At 38.7% G+C, this 22,477-nt stretch overlaps 1 protein-coding gene across 6 annotated transcripts in view; it reads left to right on the top strand.

Annotated features, from left to right (window-relative positions):
- LOC145987634 (uncharacterized) overlaps positions 1-22,477 on the top strand; it is a 529,186-nt gene that overhangs the window by 186,909 nt on the left and 319,800 nt on the right. For all 6 annotated transcript variants that reach the window (XM_083122088.1, XM_083122085.1, XM_083122086.1 and 3 more), the window contains 3 exons: positions 13,214-13,371; positions 16,142-16,363; positions 21,121-21,371. In XM_083122088.1, coding sequence (XP_082978214.1) covers positions 13,214-13,371; positions 16,142-16,363; positions 21,121-21,371 — 631 coding nt within the window. The remainder of the gene's footprint in view (positions 1-13,213; positions 13,372-16,141; positions 16,364-21,120; positions 21,372-22,477) is intronic.

The following is a 22,477-nucleotide window of genomic DNA, read 5'->3' on the forward strand; positions in this document are numbered from 1 at the left end:
TATTCCATTGTAATATTTTCAAGACTTTGTCTGGCATGCTGGTTGTTGAAATAAGTATTGCAAAATACTTGTAGCAATGCAAGTCCAGTCCTGGTTAACGTTCAATGTCGAAGTCCCTGCTAGGCTACATAATTGTTCTATAAACAATGAAAAATTATTTAGGAATTTTGTAGAATTTTGTTCTTGTGCCCGATTTGGCTGGATAGCTTGAGCCGCCTCTGCAAGAACAAATAATCTATTTTGTTGGCATGTTGTCGACAAATCCGGAGCATTGTCTTTTCGAGATCCTGACAAAGAATAATCAGGGTTTGTCATTCTCTTCTTATATTCATTTTGTCCAAATGGTTTCAATGTTTGAGAAGGTTTCTGGCGTTTTCCTTGAGAAGACTCAGTCTCTTCCAAATATTTTCCAGCTTTCTTTGAACTGTACAATGGCCTTTTATTAGATACACTGTATTGATCTTGTATTATATTATTATGATATGAGGTGCTACTCGAATTGTTAGATATCGAAGCATATGTAAATGGCATTACTGTTTTTTCTATTTCCTGAACATGGCCAGTAGATATCTGTTCATATCCATACATATAGTTAATTTTGGGGACTTTCTTCATAGCTTCGTTAAACGTAACATTCTGAACTGTCATTATTTTGATTATTTCCTTTTGACGTTGTTTTTCAGGACAGTTTTTGTCAATTGCAGTGTGCTCCTGATTACAATGGAAACACTTGATCTTATTTGTGCAAGAGGACGATTCGTGATTCTCACCACAGCGTTTGCATTTTAATTTACTTTTGCAATTAGCCCTGAAGTGCCCATAATAAAAACAATTAGTGCACTGTTTAATCAAGGGAATGTACCTATCAATATCAAACTTTTTGTAAAACAGTGTGACATATTGTGGTAAGGATTGCGAGTCGAATGTTACAATTACCGTTCGAGTTGGAACAGCAACGCGAGTACCCTCCTCGTACTTATACTTCACAATGCGTTTTACCTTTATTACTTTGGCTGTTGATGAATTTATATTTTGCAAAATTTCATCTTCACTTATTGACTGATGTATATCTTTCATAATTCCCATTCTTCGTATTCGGTGTGATGGAACAAAACCTTCCCAATTATTCTGTAACAGTAATGGATTCGAAAGGAAATCATTTGCATAATTAGATGACGTAAAGGTAAGTCTAGCTAGATTTTTCCCAAGGCTATCTATCTCTTTCAAACCTCTAATATTTTCTTTGCTGACTATTTGGCCTAATTTTAAAATGTGAAGTTGACCAATGTTTCCTTTGCCATTTCCACCTGAGGCATCCTGATGTTTAGATTTCACAAATATTTCATACGGACCTAAATGATTACTTCTGTACTTCAATACCTGTTGCTCATAAACTTTTTTGGAACTTGATTTACTAATTTGTTGCGTGTAATCTATATTATTACACTGAGAATTCAACTTATTAACTTCTTCTACAGAAGTTATGATTTCCACGTTGCTGGAAAGTTCCATGGCACTAATGTCCGTGTCCATGTTGGATTCAGCTGGTTTTGTACCAGCAAATTTGGCTTTACGGCCTTTAGATTTTTTCATCAATTAATGTTCACATTGTCGCACATATCTTTAGAACGACACTAATATTCAAACAGTAAACTATAAAGTCTCAAATTCTAACTTAGAACACAAAATTATCTTTGCAACAAATCACTTACACAATCACATCTGTAACCACAGACTCAATTTCAAATCGCTCCATTATAAACTGTTGTGTTTGCACAAAACGTCATCGTATTTATCTGTGCTATTGCTTTTAATTCGGTGCTTGTAATCAAATTTATTTGCCACGCCAGTGCTTAGTAATGTGCAGATTGCACACGCTACGAGAACGTGTATCGAGATTGAAACTTGCCGCCAGGTGTCTCTGGCAAATGTCATATAAGGACTGTTGTAGTGTCAATACATGACGTTTGCTGTCCATTTTTTCGTACCCTACGTCACAACTGCATTGAATGATATTTCTCTGCCAACGCCACTTTTTAAAACGAATAACTTTGCGCTCGAAGCTAGTATTTTAAAATGAAATCTACCAAAGCACGTTACTAAATAGTTGGTTGACAGAAGTACATCTAGTGTGTTGTTGGACTGCGTGTACTTGATTCGCTTCAGAATCTAGAGCTCAGAGTACTTTAAACTGCAAATTAAAACGTTGTAGCCGACATGCGTGGCACGACGCCAAGGTTCCCTGGTTCGAATTTCGGCCTAAGCATGGATGTCATTTATGAGTGCCCCTTCATCAATTTCATATCACTCGTCATCCCGATTAGCCAAAAGTGGCAGAAAAGCGATGCTAAATAACAAAAAAATCATTAAAACGTTGCAGTTTTTCCTTCATTTTCTTTCACGAAACTTCCTATTTTGAAGTCCTCCTTAATGCGTTCATATTTATACATTTTTATGTGTCATCCAGTGTTGCCACCTGATTGATTTTTTATGATCATAATGCATTAAAAAAGAACTAGAGTTGAAGTACAGTGCATGAGTATTACCGTGCAAATTGTCCATGACTAATGTCATTATTTTTTCTCCTTCATCTAGGGGTGTGCGGGACAGAATTTTAAATCCCCGACATTCGGGACGGGAAAAATTCGCAATTTCCCGTCAAAGTCGGGAAATTTCCGGAAGCTCTGAAAATCTCGAATTCTACACGTCGTTTTCAATTTAAGTTACTGTTTTTGCATTTCTCGAATAAGAAATAACAATTTCCGATAAGTTCCAGAAACTTAAAATGCAGAAAACATCGAGAATTGACGACTTTTTAAAATGACCATTCGGTGTTTCCAGACTGCTCGGGATCCCGAAAAGTTGGGAAGTCATTTCCCGAAGTCTGGATTGGGACAGGAAATTTTTTTCCCGATCAATGTCCCGACTTTTCGGGATTCCGCACACTCCTACTTGCATCCTATGTGTTTTCAAGCAATGGATTTTTATGTATGCTGATGCAGAAGTTGCCAACAGTTTGTTTTGAGTTTTCTTTTAATTCTTGGAGCTCTTATTGGGTCAAATAGAGTGCACGAACATGGTGATGGACAATTTGCACGGTGATACTCATGGATCCCACTGTACTATGCGGTAAAAGTCTATCCTTTTAACAGTTGAATGCCGCAAAATAACAACCTCCAGAGCGGCAAGTGTACTGTATTGTTCAGATTTTCATTTTAATCCCTGTGCAGTGAATGCACAGAATAGAGAACGAATGAATGAATAAATTATTTGGTTTATTTTATTTCGCAGCCATTGTTGGTTAATGCGAAGATGATGATAATTGGTGATAAGATGAAATACGTGAAGAGACAATCACAAACACACATGAACAGCACACAACACAAGTCCCATAGAGGGTTATAGTGGCGTTGGGTTCACACGCCAGGGTCTCGTTAGTCAGCAGTCCAGGGTATACTACATCTGGGTGTCTTCTAGGACGGTCACCCCTTACACCCCAGAATAGAGAATTAGAAGAAAACAGGTAATACCCAATTCGGAATGCGCATCAGCTCATTTTCAAGTCTTCAATTCCATATTTATTAGGTTAATTGATCATCACCATGTTCATTTCCACTTTCTTGCGTAACGTATTTATAACATTAGAACAAAACACCAACTAAACAGTTGACAACCTATGGACGAGCATCAGAAAATTCCATTCCTTAAAGACCCATAGAATGTAAAAGAAAAATTAGTGATGTAGAATTTGCCTTGTATTAACGCATCTCACTGTACTAGTTGATTTCCGTTGATGTTTCCATGCAGTGTGGCCAGATAAAATACCTAATTAGCATCAATATATGCTACCCAGGTGTTATATTTGTTAAAATCACAAAGAAAATCACAAGAATGTAAATGATTCATGTCAAAACGTTTCATTCCTTAGTCGTCTTAATTCTAAATTTGGCGCCTCGCATACGTTCCAATGCTGTTTGTTTGGCCTACATGATTCAGTGAATGAAAAGGGTTGTAAATCCTGCAATAATTTATGGTTTTTGAAAGCGAAAGGCTGTAGACATTTGGCTTGCGAGATACTGCTTGCGCAATAGTAATAATCCTTGAACGCAAATGTTGACACGCAAAGATTTGGTGTGTGGTATAGTCAAAAGATGATCATATCCCGAGCTAAAAATCTGCTGTCCCGCCTGAACAGATATTATTGGCACAGGGAACGAAATGCAAATTGTACACGAGTTTTATTCACAAATGCGATCAAAAAGTTGAGTTACAGAGAAGTCATGAGCATTAAGAGATAGTTTTAGTATAGTTGTTTGCGGGTTAAGAAATACAGTGTGCAGTGTATTTATTGCTCGACAAATTGTCCATGGTTATGTTATATTCATTCTAAGTACGCTGGTGCAGAGGTTGTCAGCAGCTTCTTTCATTTCTTCAAGCACTCATTGCATAGAACGAAGAGAATAAACATGGTGATGGACAATTTGCTTGGTAATATTTATGCATCCAATGCACAACGCAACGAGTTAGAATATATGCATGTAGAGGATGAAACAAATTCTAGTTCCTTCCACATGACATTCGAGTCCGAAGCAATGAAAAGCTCCTTTGAGTACATTGGCGTCAGGAATTCTACAAATAGCCTATAAATTGTTCTGCGGAAAAGAAAAGATGAACGTAATTATTAGGGAGACAAATTTATGGTAAATAAAACTGAGGAGAGTGGTAAATAAAATGTTAGATCAGCGGTATATACCAGCGGTGGAAAAAAAAATTGGCACACACCTTTTCATCATGAGAGGAAACAACATACAAAGGAGCTATAAATTGATAAACTACTTCATTTTTGTATACTGTACACATACGCAAGTACTTAGCTGTCCAACCAAATATAAAACATCAACACAAAATCACTTCATTTCTAAATTGCATATTCCGGGGAAGAAAGGAATGCAGCTTGACAGGGAGCGAAGTTTTCGAACTGAGATTATGTGCATAGGAAATCCCAATTTGCAGCGTCTTCCTGATGTGATCGAAGATAAAACGTTCTCCAGATGCAAGTGGTAGGAAACTTTAGGCAAACGTTTCGTTACAAATCGACAGTTTGCGCGCACAACCTTGATTGCCGGTTTTTGCGTGTTTTCTACTTAATTTGATGATATTTCACGGTTATTTCGCGAAAAAGCGTTCATTTCGTGGAAAAGCACACATTTCGCATTACTTCGCGAATAAAACTCATGCATATTTCATCATTGGGGGTGTAGTTACGTGCAGAATGTTCAAAATTGCATCTTTTTTTTCACATTTCGCGATTTCGCGCATCGCGAAAACTCAATGTCCCTAGTAATCATAAAGTTATGTGCAAAGAAGCTTCCAAACATTATATTGTTTAATATCTATCGGTTTCGTACATAAATGACGGTGACAAAATATTTTGAGCGGATCAGATATGCAAATTTAGATGTTATATGAATTCCACACACTATGCATTGGTGTAGTCATAGCGGTAGATTTAGATTTTACCCCGCACTAACTCCGATTTCCTTTAGAAAAAAATTAGAACGTAGATATATACGTAAATGATGGTTAAATGTTGTACAAATCGAGTTCTGATAAATAGTCATTCAAATCGACCAATCCATTTTTAAAGAAACCGAATTTGCTACAAACATACATATTACCAGCAATTAAGTTTGGAAAGTTACTTTTTTATGAGTAATTGAGTTACAGTTACTTACTTCAGAAAGTAACTCAGTTACAGTAACAGTTACTTCTAAAAGTAACTAAGATATATATTCTAGAGAATTCTATAACTAGTAGTATAACGTGATTCATGGATGACTTTCAAGCTAATTGTTTTTTCTTTTCACTGACGACAATAAACATTAATATTAATTTTCATTAAATTGAAAAAAAATATGTACTATAAAATGTAGATGTTATAGAATTGAATTAAACTCCCTTTAGTTGAAAATAGAGGTAAACATTTTATTTCATTTTAGACCGATGTCGGAAACCGGAAAACAACGACCACGTGAGTCGATGTGCTAGCCACGCACCACCCATGAAAAGCCGCTTTGCAGTCCCAGGCCACAACTTTTCTTTCTTTCTTTACTGTCGAGCCACGGAGCTTTGCAGAATTGTCGTAGATTACAATATGTCCTAAGTTGATTGAATTGTTGTTTTAAGTCCACTTTATGAAAAACTAAATATGCTGACCAAGGCAGTAATTTATTTTGTTAAAAACATAAACTAAACGTAACGTTTCAACCTTCTAGCAAGGTCTTCTTCTTGTACTTTTGTACTTGATACAAAGTCTGAAGAAGACCTTGCTAGAAGGTTGAAACGTTACGTTTAGTTTATGTTTTCAATAAAATAAATTACTGCCTTGGTCAGCATATTTAGTTTTTCATATCATGGAAACAAGGCTTAATGGTGTTATAATTGTCCACTTTATGCACAGTAAGGCTAATCGGGACTGGACCTTTAGTTTAAAGTGGGATCCAAACCAGTATTTACCTCCAAATATGTCCTAAGTGTTCGGAAATAAATACACTTGGCTCATGCAGCAGCGATTTTCGTGATAAAACTATGACATTTGAAGAGCACAGGAGAAAAACCTGATCAGTCCAATTTTACCGATTTGATGTTGTCGATGGGATTAAACAGCTCCGACAGTGTAGTTTTATGTGGTGTAACTGTACAGACGAAAAACTAAAAAATGGGAAGGTTCTAAAATTGTATTAAAGGTGAAAGTAGTGAGTTGTTCTCTTGTAAAAACAGGAAAAGGTGACAATCATTTTTTACGCCAGTTCCTTTCATTTTATAACGGTTTTATAATCGTCAACTTCCCATTCTTGCATGCGAGCATTTGGTTCAAGATATTGTCTTTAAAAAAACTGGAATTAAGTTTTCTTCAATGAGGAAACGTAAAGAAAAGCAACAATGTTACGATTACTATGTCGAAAAGTTATTAATTAGTTACCATTACTCGAAAGAAACGTAACTATATTTTCAAACCTTCTGTATGGTACTCACCTTCCCTAGCTTCCGAAGACCGTGGTTGGAAGGATCCTAGGTTTTGTTGATTGAAGAGGCCATCTGCAAAATAACTCTCACCTTGAGCGTGTGAATGCAGTGTGCCTCACCTTCATCTTTTGCCCTGGACACACTCCAGGGCAACAACTGGAGAGTGCATTTTTGCCAAGGTCTTGAAGGGCAGAAACAGTTGCCAGGTCTTCGACCACCGCGGAGAATTTGTAGTTGGCCGTTCTCTACCGAGAGGTACCAAGGAAATCAAGCTATAGTCGCACGAAAGCTTCTTTGGTGTTTTTTAAATTTTAAACTGCCACGCCAGTATATTCATGGCAGCCTTCACGCCAGTCACGAGAAACGTATTGTTGCGGATTGTTGTACAATAAAAAGTCTCTCATTGCGAACACCCCGCTAGGTGGCAGGTTTATGGAGTACACGAGACATAATACTTGCTTAATCAAATCAGTGAAATCAGTTTATATATCGAATTAGAAAGTTGCTGTAGCTTTACATTAAAACACGGTTAATGAAAAAAAATATTAGTTTGCTTCGTGAAGTATTATCGCGTGAAACATAATTGTCTGGCATATAATGTGGTTCAGAACGTTTCGGTAGGTGTCTCTAGTCAACGTCCCATACGCACATGCTACGCTATTAACTCGAGAGTTTAAGATACTGTTTTTCCTTGTTGTGAAGTACGGACATATTGTGGCGGACGTATGTACGGGACCGGCAGAAAAAGCTGAATGGTTTTGAAATGTGTTTATAAATAAAACAATTAATGTAATGTAAGGTTTAATAATCAGAATGGCTACAAAAATAATTGCCATTTTCAGTGCTTAAATTAATTTTTCTTTATTTTGAAAATTGTGTCCGACAAATGATGACCTCCATTCCTTACACATTCACGTAGCCTTGCTTTTAAGTTGGACGTCGCCCACACGAGCATTTCATTCGGAATTGCCACTATTTCGTTGCGAATAGCTAACTTCAGATCACCAGTTCTTGTTCAAATGGTTCAAATATTCAAAACTTTTGACATAATTGGATTGTCGTGTGAGGTCTTTCAATGGCGGAGTGGGGGGAGTGCTCATTGGCTTCAAAAAGTGTATGTTGAAAGACCTCACACATTTGGTGATTTCAAGTTAGCTATTCGCAACGAAATAGCGGCAATTCCGAATGAAATTCTCGTGAGGGCGACGTCCAACTTAAAGGCAATGCTACGTGAATGGGTAAGGAATGGAGGTCATCATTTGTCGGACACAATTTTCAAAACAAAGAAAAATTAATGTAAGTACTGAAAATGGCAATTATTTTTGTAGCCATTTTGATTATTAAACTTTGCATTACATTAATTGTTTTATTTATAAACACATTTCCAACCCGTCAGCTTTTTCTGCCGGTCATTAAAAGAACATGAAAGTAAACAGGCAATGAAACAGAAGGTAGACACACAACACAATCACATGTGTTTGCGACATCAAACAAGTAAACACAGTAACAGAAGACAACCTTCGTGACGGAGTAGTTTGCGTCGCGTTACGATTCCAGGGACCCTACCCCCCCTTTTTTTAGGTGTGCGATGGTCCAATCCAAGGACGTATGTACACCCCCCCCGAAAGACTTGCCAAGTACTAAAATTAAATTATGAAAATACTTGTTTATCATTTGTTGTATAATCGGTGGGTTATTTATTTCACCAAACCTACACCAAGGCAAGGATTATATTGGGATCATTCCGCTTTGAAGAAAGTACCAATGAAGATTTATGCTCACTACTACTGGTAATAATAGGGATAAAATATTAATCAGTAACTTTTTCGTCAGTTGGATTTAGTTCAATAAATCTTTTATATTTTTATGTATTTTTATATATGTTTTTACATTAATTTCCATGCCTGATTTTAACGATCTTAACTACACGTAAACTAGATACGTGCTATTCTCATGCCGTCTTTTTGACTATTCATGTAATAATAACATACAGTGACAATTCATTTACATATTATTGTGAATACAGCTATAAATTTTATCAACGTTTTAATTTAAACATTTATATTATTATTGCCGAGACGCTTGGTTCTGATCCCCCCCTCCCCCACGAAATATAATGCCTGATCCCATTGCGATGAAATATATATTTCATCGCATCCAAATCGTCGCGATCAAGCGAGAGATGCAGAAAGGCGACGTGAAATCACCAGGAATAGAAAGAGTCAGAGGATCGGAGACGGAGGCACGCAGTCGGAGGGCCTTGAATCCTCCAAACAGACACTTGTTACCTCCTTATCGGGAGAGAGCAGCTCCGAAAATAGATTCCGATCCGTTCACTGGTTCAGATATTTCCGTCAGTCCGCCCGCCGTTCTACGTCATCGAAACCTGTCGTCACTTCCGCGAGAGAAATCATAGCACCTCAGATTCCGGCCAGCAGCGTCGGTTGGCCGTCCGCCCTGCCGACTCGCTCCCGCATGAATGATGTAACAATAACAGACGCTGTACGCTAGCGCCATCTCTGAGTAGTGTTTCCATCCCGCACTCGAAATGCCTAACCTCGGTTAATTGTTGGTTATGGTTTCTATTTGTTGCTTGTTTATTGGAACTATCTGTCGTGATGTTCGAGAAGACAATAGTAGTAGATCTTGAAATAACTGCATCCCTAATATGAGTTATGTGTGTTGTCTAGCTCTACGACGGTCGAAGAACTTTCTGTTGAAAAGTTGCTATTGAACTTGGCTGAATAGCCTTGCAGTTATGCAACCAACGTTACGCATTACAGGGAAGCCAGAATATGAGCATATACCGGGTGGCCAGAATTAAAGTTACCCAACTTAGAGCCCACTGTAGCCTCTTTGAGGTATCGTAGAACTCTGAAATTTGGTGAATCCACTATCAGACCCGTAGCCAGGAATTCTTTGTAGGGGGGGGGGGCGAAGTCAATCCTAGAGGGGGCAATTTCTTAATATATTGTGTCGCATTGGCAGATATAGCAGAGTACACAGAGGCACTTCCCCCTCCCCAAAAATATATAAGTAACAGAAAAGGGATGATATCTTGAAACTGCAACGAACACTTCGAGCAACATCAAATAGCAATATTTCGATAATATTTTAAAGAACGTCAAAGGTAGGAAAATATGGCAAAATGAGGACTGACTACTTAGAAATGTAGACATAACACCTCCCTTTCGAAAATCCTGGACACGCCACTGCAAAGAATATAAAGTTTAACATAAACACCTAGGTAGGCTAATAGGGACTGTATCTACTTGATATTTACAGGTCGATAATGTTAATAGACGATTAATATGTACCAACAGCTTTGGGCCTCTCTGCAAAACTGATTAAGGGAGCCCTTTATTAAATCATGCTTCATAATTATTCCCTCTAGTTTCCAGTATGCAAGATTTTTACTCACAAAGGAATCTATCGCGAATCCAACAACACCATTGTGTTGTTTTATGCAAGAAAAATCGAATTACTGTAATTAAATAATAATGGTTACATATTATCTACACTGTGATGAATTGTGTAAAAATTTGTAATACATTTTTTGTACTTGCTAAAACATTAAAGCATGGGTCCCTTAGTCCACCACGGACTCTATTTCCTTCAAAGGGGAGAGTCTTGCATCACTACAGACAATGTTTGCCTACTGGTGACGTTAACCATTTTGCAAAATATTGTGTGAATTTTATTATAATATAGTTGAAATACATGTATTGACACCTCACAAACAAATAGGAATCCCTTGATTGATCAATGACTTCTTGGATTACATTGTCATCATTAATATTTTATATTAAGTTTCATAGAAAGAAATTGTTTTAATAGGACGCAAATAACTTGACGAGGCGCCATGGCATTCTCTTTAACATTTTTTTTTACTATAGATCGTTTGGCTCCCAGGGCCGACTCCCGCCGCCCCATAGCTATGGCTCTGAAGTTGAACTATAAGAATAGCAGAGAATGCGAGCGAAGCGAGCAAGATAATTTTACGAAATGTATTTTTATTTGTATAAAATTTGAATTGGAGGGGGGCAAGTGCCCTTGGCCGTCTGGAAGAAAATGCAAGGAACGCGTAAAAACTAATTCCATCATGAGTATCCAATTGTCTTGCTTTTCTTAGATTCTCGTAGTCTTGTTTTTTTACTTCAGTGTTTGCTTCCCCTAGAATGGACTTCCGTATAAGGTCGGGGGGGGGGGACAATGCCCCCTGTGGTTGGGGCACTGTTTATGAGTGTGTCTTCATCAATTTCACGTCATCGCTCATTGTTGCGATTAGCTAGAAGTGGCAGAAAAGCAACGATAAGTAACCAATATCAAATATCCACTCCCTCTCTCTACCACATGAATCACTATTGCCAAAAGGTAGACTTGGGAAACAAAAATTTAAGCAGTTCCAATTTCACATCAACACATCCAAGAAAAACATCCGACACCTTTAGGCACATTTAATACAAGACTACTCAAAATGTCACAACTGTTCTAGATACTGAAAATTGCGAAATCATTTTCCGAAGTCTGAATCTGGAAGGGAATTTCCCTCCTCCCCCATCATGATACGACATTATACGGAATCCCATACACCCTAATAAATCACAAAATCAATAAGTGTCTTTGTTATGTTGCTAGAGTAACACATGATATAATTGTAAAGATTTTTGAGAATTTCAAGTAGGAATGTGTTCTGTATTTTTCACAGAGGGGCAAAGCCCCCCTGACGGGCCTGTCCACTATGCAGACTATGGGGAAGAGGATGGCGATAAAAAAATAGTTCAATTTTCCGCCACCAGGTTGAAATGTGGCGCTGTATTTCCATGATGGATTGTAATAATGACGTAAACGGCTCCAATTGGTTATGGATTTGACTTTACTTTGCAATCTTGCAATAAACGAGAGATTGTTTTCTCGCAACTTCCAGCCACTAACAAATGTCTTTCTAATTAATAACTCAGGTACAACCCATCATGGAAGTACAGCGCCACATTTAAACCTGGTGGCGGAAAATTGAACTATTTTTATCGCCATCCTCTTCTCCGTGGTCTGCATAGTGGATTCACCAAATTTCAGAGTTCTACGAGGCCTCAAACAGGCTAGAGAGGGCTCTGAGTTATGTAACTTTAATTCTGGCCACCCGGTAGATGTCGCATTTTAATTGCCGGTACTTTCATTGCAACAGAACACTATCTTTGCTATGTTTCTATGCCGCTTTCTGCTACTTCTGTTTAATCGCGACGATGAGGATGTGTGATGATATGATGGAATTCATGAGGAAACATTCACAAAGAACACACCATATCCAGACCGGACCCGAGATCCCTGTCGTCATGGTAATTCGGAAACTTACACCTGTTTATAATTTCTTCTGTAGCATGAAAGTTGATATTCGTGTGGTTTGCTTACATCTCTGACAATCAAGGGTGTATCCTGGGTTCAAAACCTTGGCTATCTCGGCCTCCCCGATGGCGCAGTGTTAGCGTCGTCGCCTTGTAATCAAGGGGTCCCGGGTTCGATACCCGGTGGAGGCACATAGTGGTTCGGATCCCACTTTAAACTGTAGGTCCAGTCCCAATTAGCCTTACTGTGCATAAAGTTGACTTAAAACACCAAATCAACCAACCAACTTTGGCTATCTCATAAAACTGCCGTATTCGAGTAGAGAAAAATGTGCTGGGAGAGTGGGAATGGTTTCTTTTTTTCTTGTTTTAGGGATTTTGAAACAATACCAAACAATACCATTTTCGATCTTAAAATTCCTTTTTTTTACATGTATTTACTCAACTTTTGGAAAAGCCAGCCTCCTCCTATTAAATGTGGCAACAAACTGTGGTAGTTGGACACATTGTTGAAGGGAAATGCACATTTTTATTTATTTCCACTTATTTCGGCTCTAGGATGCCTTGTTCCTGCTATCCTTGCTAGGAACACTGCTTCCAAAGAAAGGCCAAAGCTAGCCTTCGGTATAACCTCATGATGTGGACTTGTGGTAAACTTCTTAATAAAGACAGGACCGGTCAATCAATCATAAAGTTAAGTCAAAATAAACTCTTGAAGTTGCTTACTGTATTATGACACACCCTGTATATTACTTGGATTTATGAGATTGCGAATGTCTTCACTTTTATCGATAATGACGAAAACCATTATATTCCCATTGATGTATGTTTTATTCTAATTTCAGATGTTCCTGGGCCCATTGGAGGGGAGCCGGTGGCCACAGACAGTGGTCGCAACTGGGTGGCCCTCACATGGCCCAAGCCAGATCACCGCGGTGCGGCAACCGTCATGGCCTATAGGGTGGAGGCGTGGCTGGTTGGAGAAGGGGCCCAGTGGACAGAGGTTGGTAATTTTCTTTATCGTATTATACGACAAGAGCTGAAAAAATATACCTTCCGCACCTGTCGACCATCAATATCTCAACGACTTGAAGGGCTACAAAGGCAAAACTTGGTGAACTGATAGATGTTCCAAACAATCATTCAGTACATAGGGGCATGCATATTTCGTCTTTGACGAAAACATAAAATGTGAAATAACACATTGTAAATGTTAATTTTTCATGTTTCTGAAAGGTGTGAGTTGCATTTTCCTACCTTATTTTGTCACGAAATGATCCGAAATGAACGGCAATATGCGAAATTAACACGAAATTTAGAGTTGATTAACAGACGCCACACTTTTTGAAGTTTGAATAAATGTTATGCAATTCACGGAAAATTGATTAATTCTGCTGTGAATATTTGTGAAGCAAGAATGGACCGCTTTATACAGAATTAAACTTAATGCTCTGGTAACTAAATAAATGTGCTCCTAGAAGGGATGTATTTATCTTGTGTAATATGTAAGTGCAGCCTTTAAATCAAATTTTGGATTATGTTCATAATTTTAAAACCAAAACGTCATTTATATACTGCTTTGATCCGTTTTTTTCACCGCTGTAACACTAAAATTGCATTTTATTTACCGATTTTGAACCCGGAATTTTGTTTTTTATTTACCAAAAATGTGTGCTTCTATGACAATCCAACATGAATTAACTTGTCTGTCTGGCCGTTAAATGAGATTATCGATACTAACGTTATCTGTCGGTATCTCCAAAACTAAAAGATCTATGCCAAACATTTTTTTTGCATTTCAAAACATGGATCATGGAGAATATTAATTTATGCAGGCACTTTTTTTTCCAGTTGGTCCCTCTATGCGTAGGCGGATCTTGAATTGTATCTTGGGAGGGGCACAGCATATACTGTAAACATTCAAGATGTAACATTGGAAATACAATGTGCAGATTTTTCTAGATAAAATAAACTAATCAGGACTGGACCTTTAAAGTGAAATCCGAACCACTGTACAATGTACAGTCACGTGCAATAAAAATGGAACTCCTACATCCTGAAACAAACGCTTCCCTGCAAGGCATAATGTGGGTTGCATAACTCTACGGCGGTGATAGAAGCTGCTATTGAAAATTTGCTATTAGAATCCACTTATCGCCGTAGATTTGGCCAACACACACAAAGAAAAGAAAATAGAACGACACGGTATATCAGAGACCCAGGTTCTAGTCCTGTCGAGTGTACATTTCTCGCTGAAATTTCTGCATATTCACACCTGTTCGGCAATAAGTTAATTCTTGGGCTTTAAACACTTGTATTCAGAGTATACTGGTACAGATAAAAGTTGTACAAATTTTAACTTAATGCGGAAATAATCGGTTAAGAAATATAAAGTGTAGTCAAATTCCGAGGTGTGTTATTTCTGTTGGTCTTTATAGAGTTTTGTTTTTAAAAGGGAAACCTTTCGTTATCATAGGAATCTTTGTATTTTCTTTCCACCAAGCAACATGCTACGGAACAGTGTTGAAACTATACTTTGATTGAGTTATTAAACAAGTAATAATAACATTTTCTACTGAAATAACTTGTAACATTACTCTGTGAAACAAGTAACTAGTTTACCAAAAACAGAAAAGTTAAACCACTGCCATCTAGTGCCCAGAATTCAAACTACACACATTACACTTTTTTCATGTGACAGAGTCCAAGTATGTGTGTTCTACCGTAGCATTAGAGGCGGATTACAGGCTAAGCAGGTGCAAACGAGACGAGACTAGTCGTGTTCCAGACTTGGTAAACAAGTTTGAAAATTTAATACAAATTAAATTTCCTTTATCGCGAAACTTAATCGGACATACTAGTGATGTAGTTAACTATATTGATAGATGTCGTATAATCGGTTTATCGTAATTGCGAAGTTAGTCCAGCATTGATAACTGTGAAGTTGTGCGGCGCAGTTGCATACATTCGGAATAAAATTTCGTTCTAGAAATTGTAGCGTCGAATCGAGATGTAATGAAAGTAAGTGTTAAGAACTGTCGTTTATCTTAATGGCTTCTTCTTACCGCCGGCCTCCGTGCCGGAATGGTTAGCGTCAGGGGTCCCGGGTTCGAATCCCGGGCTGGGCATAGATATTTGTGAATGTCCATTCATCGATTTCATCACATCATCGCTCATCCCCATCTTCGCAAATTAGCCAAAAGTGGCATAAAAGGCGAAGTAATATAAACCAACTCAATCAGTCAATCTTAATGGCTTCTATTCGCTATGGAAGCGTGTAAGGTGACGTGCTGCTTGCGTACTTTATTATTTATCTCTTAATAATCATGAAGATATCTGGGCCTCCCAGATAGCGGAGTGGTAGCGTCGTCGCCTTGTAATCAAGAAGTCCTGGGTTCGATACCCGGTGGAGGCACATTGCACAGTGGTTCAGGTCCCACTTTAAACTGTAGGTCCAGTCCCGATTAGCCTTTCTGTGCATAAAGTGGACTTAAAAAACAAAAACTCAAACTAAAGCTTGCTAAGTCTGAAAGAGTCATATAGTAAAGTAAATTTGATTGGGGTAAAGTTTTGAAATACCACACCAAAGTCTCGAACACTATGTCTCGGTCTCGTATCGATTTTGACAAGATTGCGAGACCTAGACGAAACATTTCTCGGTACCATCCTTACTGCTTAGTATTCACCCACAATAGCTACATTTGGACTAGTGTCACTTTTCGGTGCGTAACATGTTAACTTTATTTTGAAACACCCTGTATCTGTTTTTGCAGCTTGGCGTGACGCCCATCAACAGCTACGACGCCTTCAACCTGAAATCCGAGAGGGAGTACCTGTTCCGAGTGACCCCGAGGAACCGCTATGGCTGGGGAGAACCGGTGGCGACATCTGTCCCTGTGGTGGTGGGACGGAAGGTGGAGCTGCCCGAGTTCATCAGGATACTGCCTGGTCAGCTGAAGGCTCTGCGCGGAATGACCATCAAGTTGGAGTGCCAGGTGAGCAAGGGAGATTTCGCATCCAAGTTACAAGCAACAAATGTCGAAAGGGCCATGTTAGTGGTGACATCACAAGCAGACATCTTTAAATTGATGTTCAATACACATAATTTTGTTCCACTATTCCTGTCATAATTACGGCTCGGAAATTGATGAAAAATAATTTTCGTTCTTAAAATGAGAGCTTTATTTTTTCTTGAATTACAAGAGTAGTTGAATCATTAGACAAAACCCCCTGTTTAGTGGTTTTTAAAGTACTGAAGCAAAAGGGGGCGGACAATTAAGTGCTAATATACGAGGGCAAGTCAAAAATTATCTACACTTTTGCCACAACTTTTCTCAGGTTAGCCACACTGCCTTCAGCGCTTGTGTGCTATAAGGTTGTACCTTTGTGGTCATGTGGCCGAGGTTTGATCTTAATGGCTCCATTTTTCTTTCTTTTGTTACAGATTGAACATGGTCGCTCCACTGGCAGTGTGCACCAAGGAAGAACAGTGATCCGATTTCTCTGGTCTGAAAGTGTGTCAGGGGCTGAAATTCATCGCAGGCTTTCAGTACATCTGATGATGTCAGAATAATCTCTTTGGATGATGGGTGAGCATCGGTTCATCAGAATCATCTCTCAAGTTTGTTGAATCTTCCCATCAGTGGTGGAGGTTGATGGACATCCTACGCTTCGTGTTTCACGCTTCTCCAGCCACTTTTAAACCTCTCGATCAACTTATACACAATTCTACGTTGTAAAGCTCTGTCCCTGTATTGTACTGAAAGGCTGTGATGAATTCCAGTACCTGACACATCTTCAGACCAGAGAAATCGAATCGCTGTTCTTCCTTGGTGCACACTGCCAGTGGAGCGGCCAAGTTCAGTCTGTAACAAAATAAAGAAAAATGGAGCGATTAAGATCAAACCTCGGCCACATGACCACAAAAGTACAACCTTATAGCACACAAGTGCTGTAAGCAGTGTGACCAACCTAAGAAAAGTTGTGGCAAAAGTGTAGATAACTTTTGACTTCCCCTCGTAGTTTTCTTTATTTTTACGTCAAGGTTTTTTCTGTGTAAGTCATGCTCCTCTTTTCAGAGTGGGCCTTGCACGATACGGTAGTCGGTCAGCAACTGAAAATACAGTTGTGTTTCGCGTACATCAGATTATACAGGGTGTCCCAGAAGTCTTTCCCTAATTACAAACTTTATTCATATCCGCTATATGCAAGGTAGAGATGTGAAAGTGGTGCCAAAATGTTGGAAAACTAACCTAGTTTTTTTGGTTGCAGGTTTGAGTAACGTGGCTGTAGTGTAGCAGTGTCAGTGCCCAGAAAACCAGAAATGTTCACGAATCAGGAAAAAAGCTCAGCATGTCCTCTGGTTTCACGAGACCCGGTCACCATTAACAGTACAGAGGAACTTTCAAATGTACAGTACATCACTGACACTGCTACACTACAGCCACATTAGTGAAACCTGCAACAAATAAACTTGGTTAGTTTTCCAAAATTTTGGCACCACTTTCACATCTCTACATTGCATATAGCGGATATGAATAAAGTTTGTAATCAGGGAAAGACTTCTGGGACACCCGGTATTTTTTTAATATATTGTGACCAAAACCCAAGATTAATGCATTAAAGTGCCCAGCAACGGAACCTCAAAGTAGGCTTCACACAAAGTATTTTAAACGCTGGTGGAAAAATAAATATACTACAAATTAATTCTTTAATCCAACGGTTCTTCAACTGTGGTCCGCGGACCTCTGGGTGTGCGCGACACCCTCTGCCTTCCTTAAGTGGTGAAAATCAATGATGAAACACTAGAAATAAATATGCATGATGCAAATTAACTTTGAGTTAATGCTTGGGAGTCCGCGAGGGCGAGTGACATCTGAAGGGGGTCCGCGGTCGAGGAAAGTTCAAGAACCGCAGCTTTAATCCATTGCCGAAAGTTGTTAAAAATAATATTGTGCATTTCCATTGACCGTATTTTCGATTAATGTCGAACTTGCTAAAAAGACCATGTCAGGAAATTTAAATACATAAATTATGCTAGCAAATGCATTTAAAATTCACGAAACAACAGGGGTGAGAATAAAAATAAACTTCAACAATGAGGAAAAATTCAATAAAGAACGCCAAAAATTCTGAAAAATGACCTAAAAGCCAAAAAATACCGAAAAATGCAAAGTAAAATCAATGATTTCTGTTTCTAACTTATGGGAAACTGACTTTTTTCAAGCCCCAGAAAAGAAAAAAGATTTTTCATAAACTTCCCAGCCCTAGAAAAGTTGCCCCTTGAGTTAGATTTTCCAATGCTATCGCATGGTGAAACACATGTGGTAAGTTTGTTTGGACTCAAATATTGCTCAGTGACGTCACGTTAATATGGTCCATCAATAGCAACGTGTCGACCTGTCCTTTTCGTGTAAGTCTTCTCGACAATAGCTTACCTCGTTGCGTATCTTACTACCACTGCTGCCATCTGTGTTGTAGAGAGAAACTATTTCCAATTGAAATTAAGTAAGCTCTTCCTGATTGTTATTGCCCATTCCGCAGTGACTCCAAGGGCATGAATATCTACAAAGAGGGAGTTGTTACTATGTTTCTTGAATTCTGTGTGTTTATTAACAATGGGCATTTCAACTCAAATCTTTAACAGAAAAATGACACTTGCACGTTGTCACCTTTCTGTGCATTCAATTTATGGCACTTCAAAAGTTGTTAGGACAGTGGTGAAAGATTCTCACTTAGCACTAACAGTCACAGAGACAGGATAGGAATCGTTGATGACAACCGTGGCCCAGACCTTAGGTCATAGGCGTAGCTACGGGGTGTGCCGGGTGTTCCTAGGCACACCCTAATGGGCTGCTTTTTCAAAGATAATTAAAGACAGATATTTCAATAAGAGAGAAAATAAGCGGCAGTTTGTAAGAAGTTGAAAATGTCATTACTTGGTACAAACGTGTGCATCATCGCTGATGAAATGAGTGTCTATAGTTTTTCGATTTTTTTATGTCATTGGACAAAGAAGATATTTACTGCATTCTACTCTGTATACCTGTCACAAGCTGCACCTGTGTGAGAGAGCTTTCTCCAAGCTTACCCAAGTTAAAACTAAATTAAGAGCAACTCAGAAGCAGGATAGATTGGAAGCCCTGCTCTTGGTATTTGTGGAACAGGAAAAAGCTTAGTCTATTGATGTAAATGAAGTTATTGATGAGTTTAAGAACATTGTACCTTTTGACAGACGTCTCTTGTTATAGATGACGTATATCTTGATGTATATGTAACATTTATGAACATTTCGTGTGTGTGTGTAATTTCTATGCAATTTGATTTTTTCTACTACATATATTCAGAAATTTTCAACACTTTAATTTAGTGAATTTATATTCCTTTACAAACGTCAGTGCAGTTAAAGAGCCAAGTGATTGTGTTGCAAAATATGCTATTAAAAAGCAAGGTACAAGACCTCATTTTTTTTCTTTGTGCACACCCAAATATAAAGTTCTAGCTACGCCTATGCCTTAGGTCCAGTTCCCATTGGGACTGGGCTCCCCACCTCCACTTCATCAGGTATTTTCTGTTATTGCCTTATTCTCCCTTCCCAGTTTTTCTGTTTCTTTCTCTATCCTTCTTTCTGTTTTCTTATCTGTTTTTTTTATCTCTCTTATACTTTCAGTTGTTTCTGTCTTCCTCAGTTTTCCTGTATCTTTCTCTGTATCTTCCTTTCAGTTGTTTCTCTATCGTCCTATATCTGAAATACTCTCTTCCATTATCTTTTACTTTCCCTCCGTTATCCTTGCAGCTGTTTCACTTTTCTCTTATCTCTATGTTGCTGTTTCTCTATCTTCTTATCTCTCTTTCTCTGTTTCTGTCACTTAGTCTCTTTCTTCATCTGGTTCTCTTTATTTATCTGTATTTGGATGTGTCCTCATCGGATCAGTGTTGACATCCCTGGTCTGGTTGAACTTCTACATAACAGCATAATTGTTCCTGGTAATTGCGGCGTTCTTGTAAAGTGTGTGGGCTAGTCTTGCTAATTTAGAAATTATTACTGTAATATTCATAGAAGTGGCTTCCATAAGCCATTGGATCTTGATGCCACAGGGACTCTGCTTGCAGTTTCGACTAGTCCTAGCGCCGTGAATGAAGGTTCTGAGAAAATCACACGAGGAAACAAAACAGTCCCGTGCATAGTTAGTTAATCTGGAATAAACTTGGGTTACTATGGATGGTTTAGTTGAGGAAGAAGTAGCGAGAGGTGCCGAGGTGAAGAGGAGACAGTTGATGTAGTGGAGTCATCAAGTTCTTCTGCAGCAGCTCTTGCAATTAAATATTGTCCATTACACTGTAAGGAAGGGTTATGAACTTGCTTATTGAACCAGCCCTTTCACCACTAACGAATCTAATAGTGTCATCCTTTAACTGCTCCTTGCAAGCCACCTGGACCCACAGCCAGGATAACCCTCTGAATGAATTAGTTTTAAACATTGAGTAAGGAAGTTTTTAACATATTTCATTTTCTTAAAAGGGGCCTGTCCTAAATTTAAGGGACTTATCCCAGTATTGCATGATGGACAAAAATAGACCTTGTGCTGATGTACCCACACTATAAAATTCAATCAATCAAAATTGGTCAAGAATAGACACGCCAATCAAGTGAGAATCGCTGCTTGCAAGGAGGGGGAATGAATTAACCTTGGGTGAGGAGACCGAGGTTGACCTTGAACTGTGACACAAAAGATTATTATTCTCATTCCAGGTCCGAGGTGACCCTGTACCGGAAGTCGTGTGGCACAGAGATGGAACACCGATAGACATTGCTCAGTACCCGAGGTTTTCAAAGACGTTCGACGGGTCCCGATGCTGTCTTGTCATCGAAGACCTGCAGGACAGTGACGAGGGGCGGTACATGTGCGAAGCTACGAACAAGGTTGGACGCGTCTCGACCTTTGCACGACTGCTCATCGTCTCGGACCCCAAGATATGGGAGGCTGACAGGAACCTCAAGAGGTGAGTACTGTATGGGACTTTGGCTCACCCGTACTCGGTCGAATATCCCCCACGCTCGAGCGTTTACAATGAAATCGCCCCCATGGAATATGGATGTCCACCAAAAAAAGTATATATTTCACACATAATTTCATTTCAGTCACATTATTATAAGGACGTTGAAGGAACGTGATAATTTCGGACTGAAGGAGTGTTTTTGAGGGGGCATCACTATTATGGGGAAATATGTCACCTTTGCCCCCCCCCGGAAAAAATAACTTTGTTTCCTGGAAAATAATCTGCGGACGTCCATGAAGGGAATATCATTTTCTGACAATAATCGTATGTATAATATCTGGCCTGGCAGTTTCAGCCCACAAGCATCTATTTCATTTTCATACATTACTGGGTATTGGTACGATAGAATAAAATAACTTTTAACAGTTTCAATTTCACTACGTCTTCACTTCATGATCCATATTTGAGGACACACTATCACACACAAATGACAGTACATACGTGTACTGCAGGGTTTCGAGTGTATGCTGCTCGTCTTGCCTGGTCGAGCGTTATTCGCTCGTGACGTCATGGCGAGTGAGAAGCTCTCGATTCCGTATGCTATCTAGCGTCGTTCTTGCAAACGATTAGACGCTCGAGCGAAAAACTCTCGCTGAAGTACTCTAATCTGCAATATATTATTATAATTATCATTCCAATCATTTTCGGAAGGTATTATTTGATTAACACACGTTGGGCGCCACTTGTGCTACGCCCCTTAGGTGCACTTTTATAATCTGCCTTTATCTATTTCTCATTTCTTTTAATACATATTCATCCTTCTCGTACTCTAATTTCAACTATCAGTTTTCTTTTCCGTTCTTTTGCGCACTGCCATCTGTCGTCGCTTTCATGAAATAATCCATATCGCATTAGTGATTGTGTTTGGCCGACTAGCCACGTGACACAAGTAAACTAAAAAGGAACTAGGTTTTATATATTTTAACAGATTACAAATTTCATGTTTTTTATTTCACAAATATACATCTATTGAATATGACAGTGAATTATGAAGCTCGGCATCTAAATGCCATACAGAAAAAAATAGAATAAATTTAGAAGTTATTTAT

Source organism: Lepisma saccharinum, chromosome 5 (assembly GCF_977018435.1).
Source record: "Lepisma saccharinum chromosome 5, izLepSacc3.1, whole genome shotgun sequence".
Lineage (NCBI taxonomy): Eukaryota > Metazoa > Arthropoda > Insecta > Zygentoma > Lepismatidae > Lepisma > Lepisma saccharinum.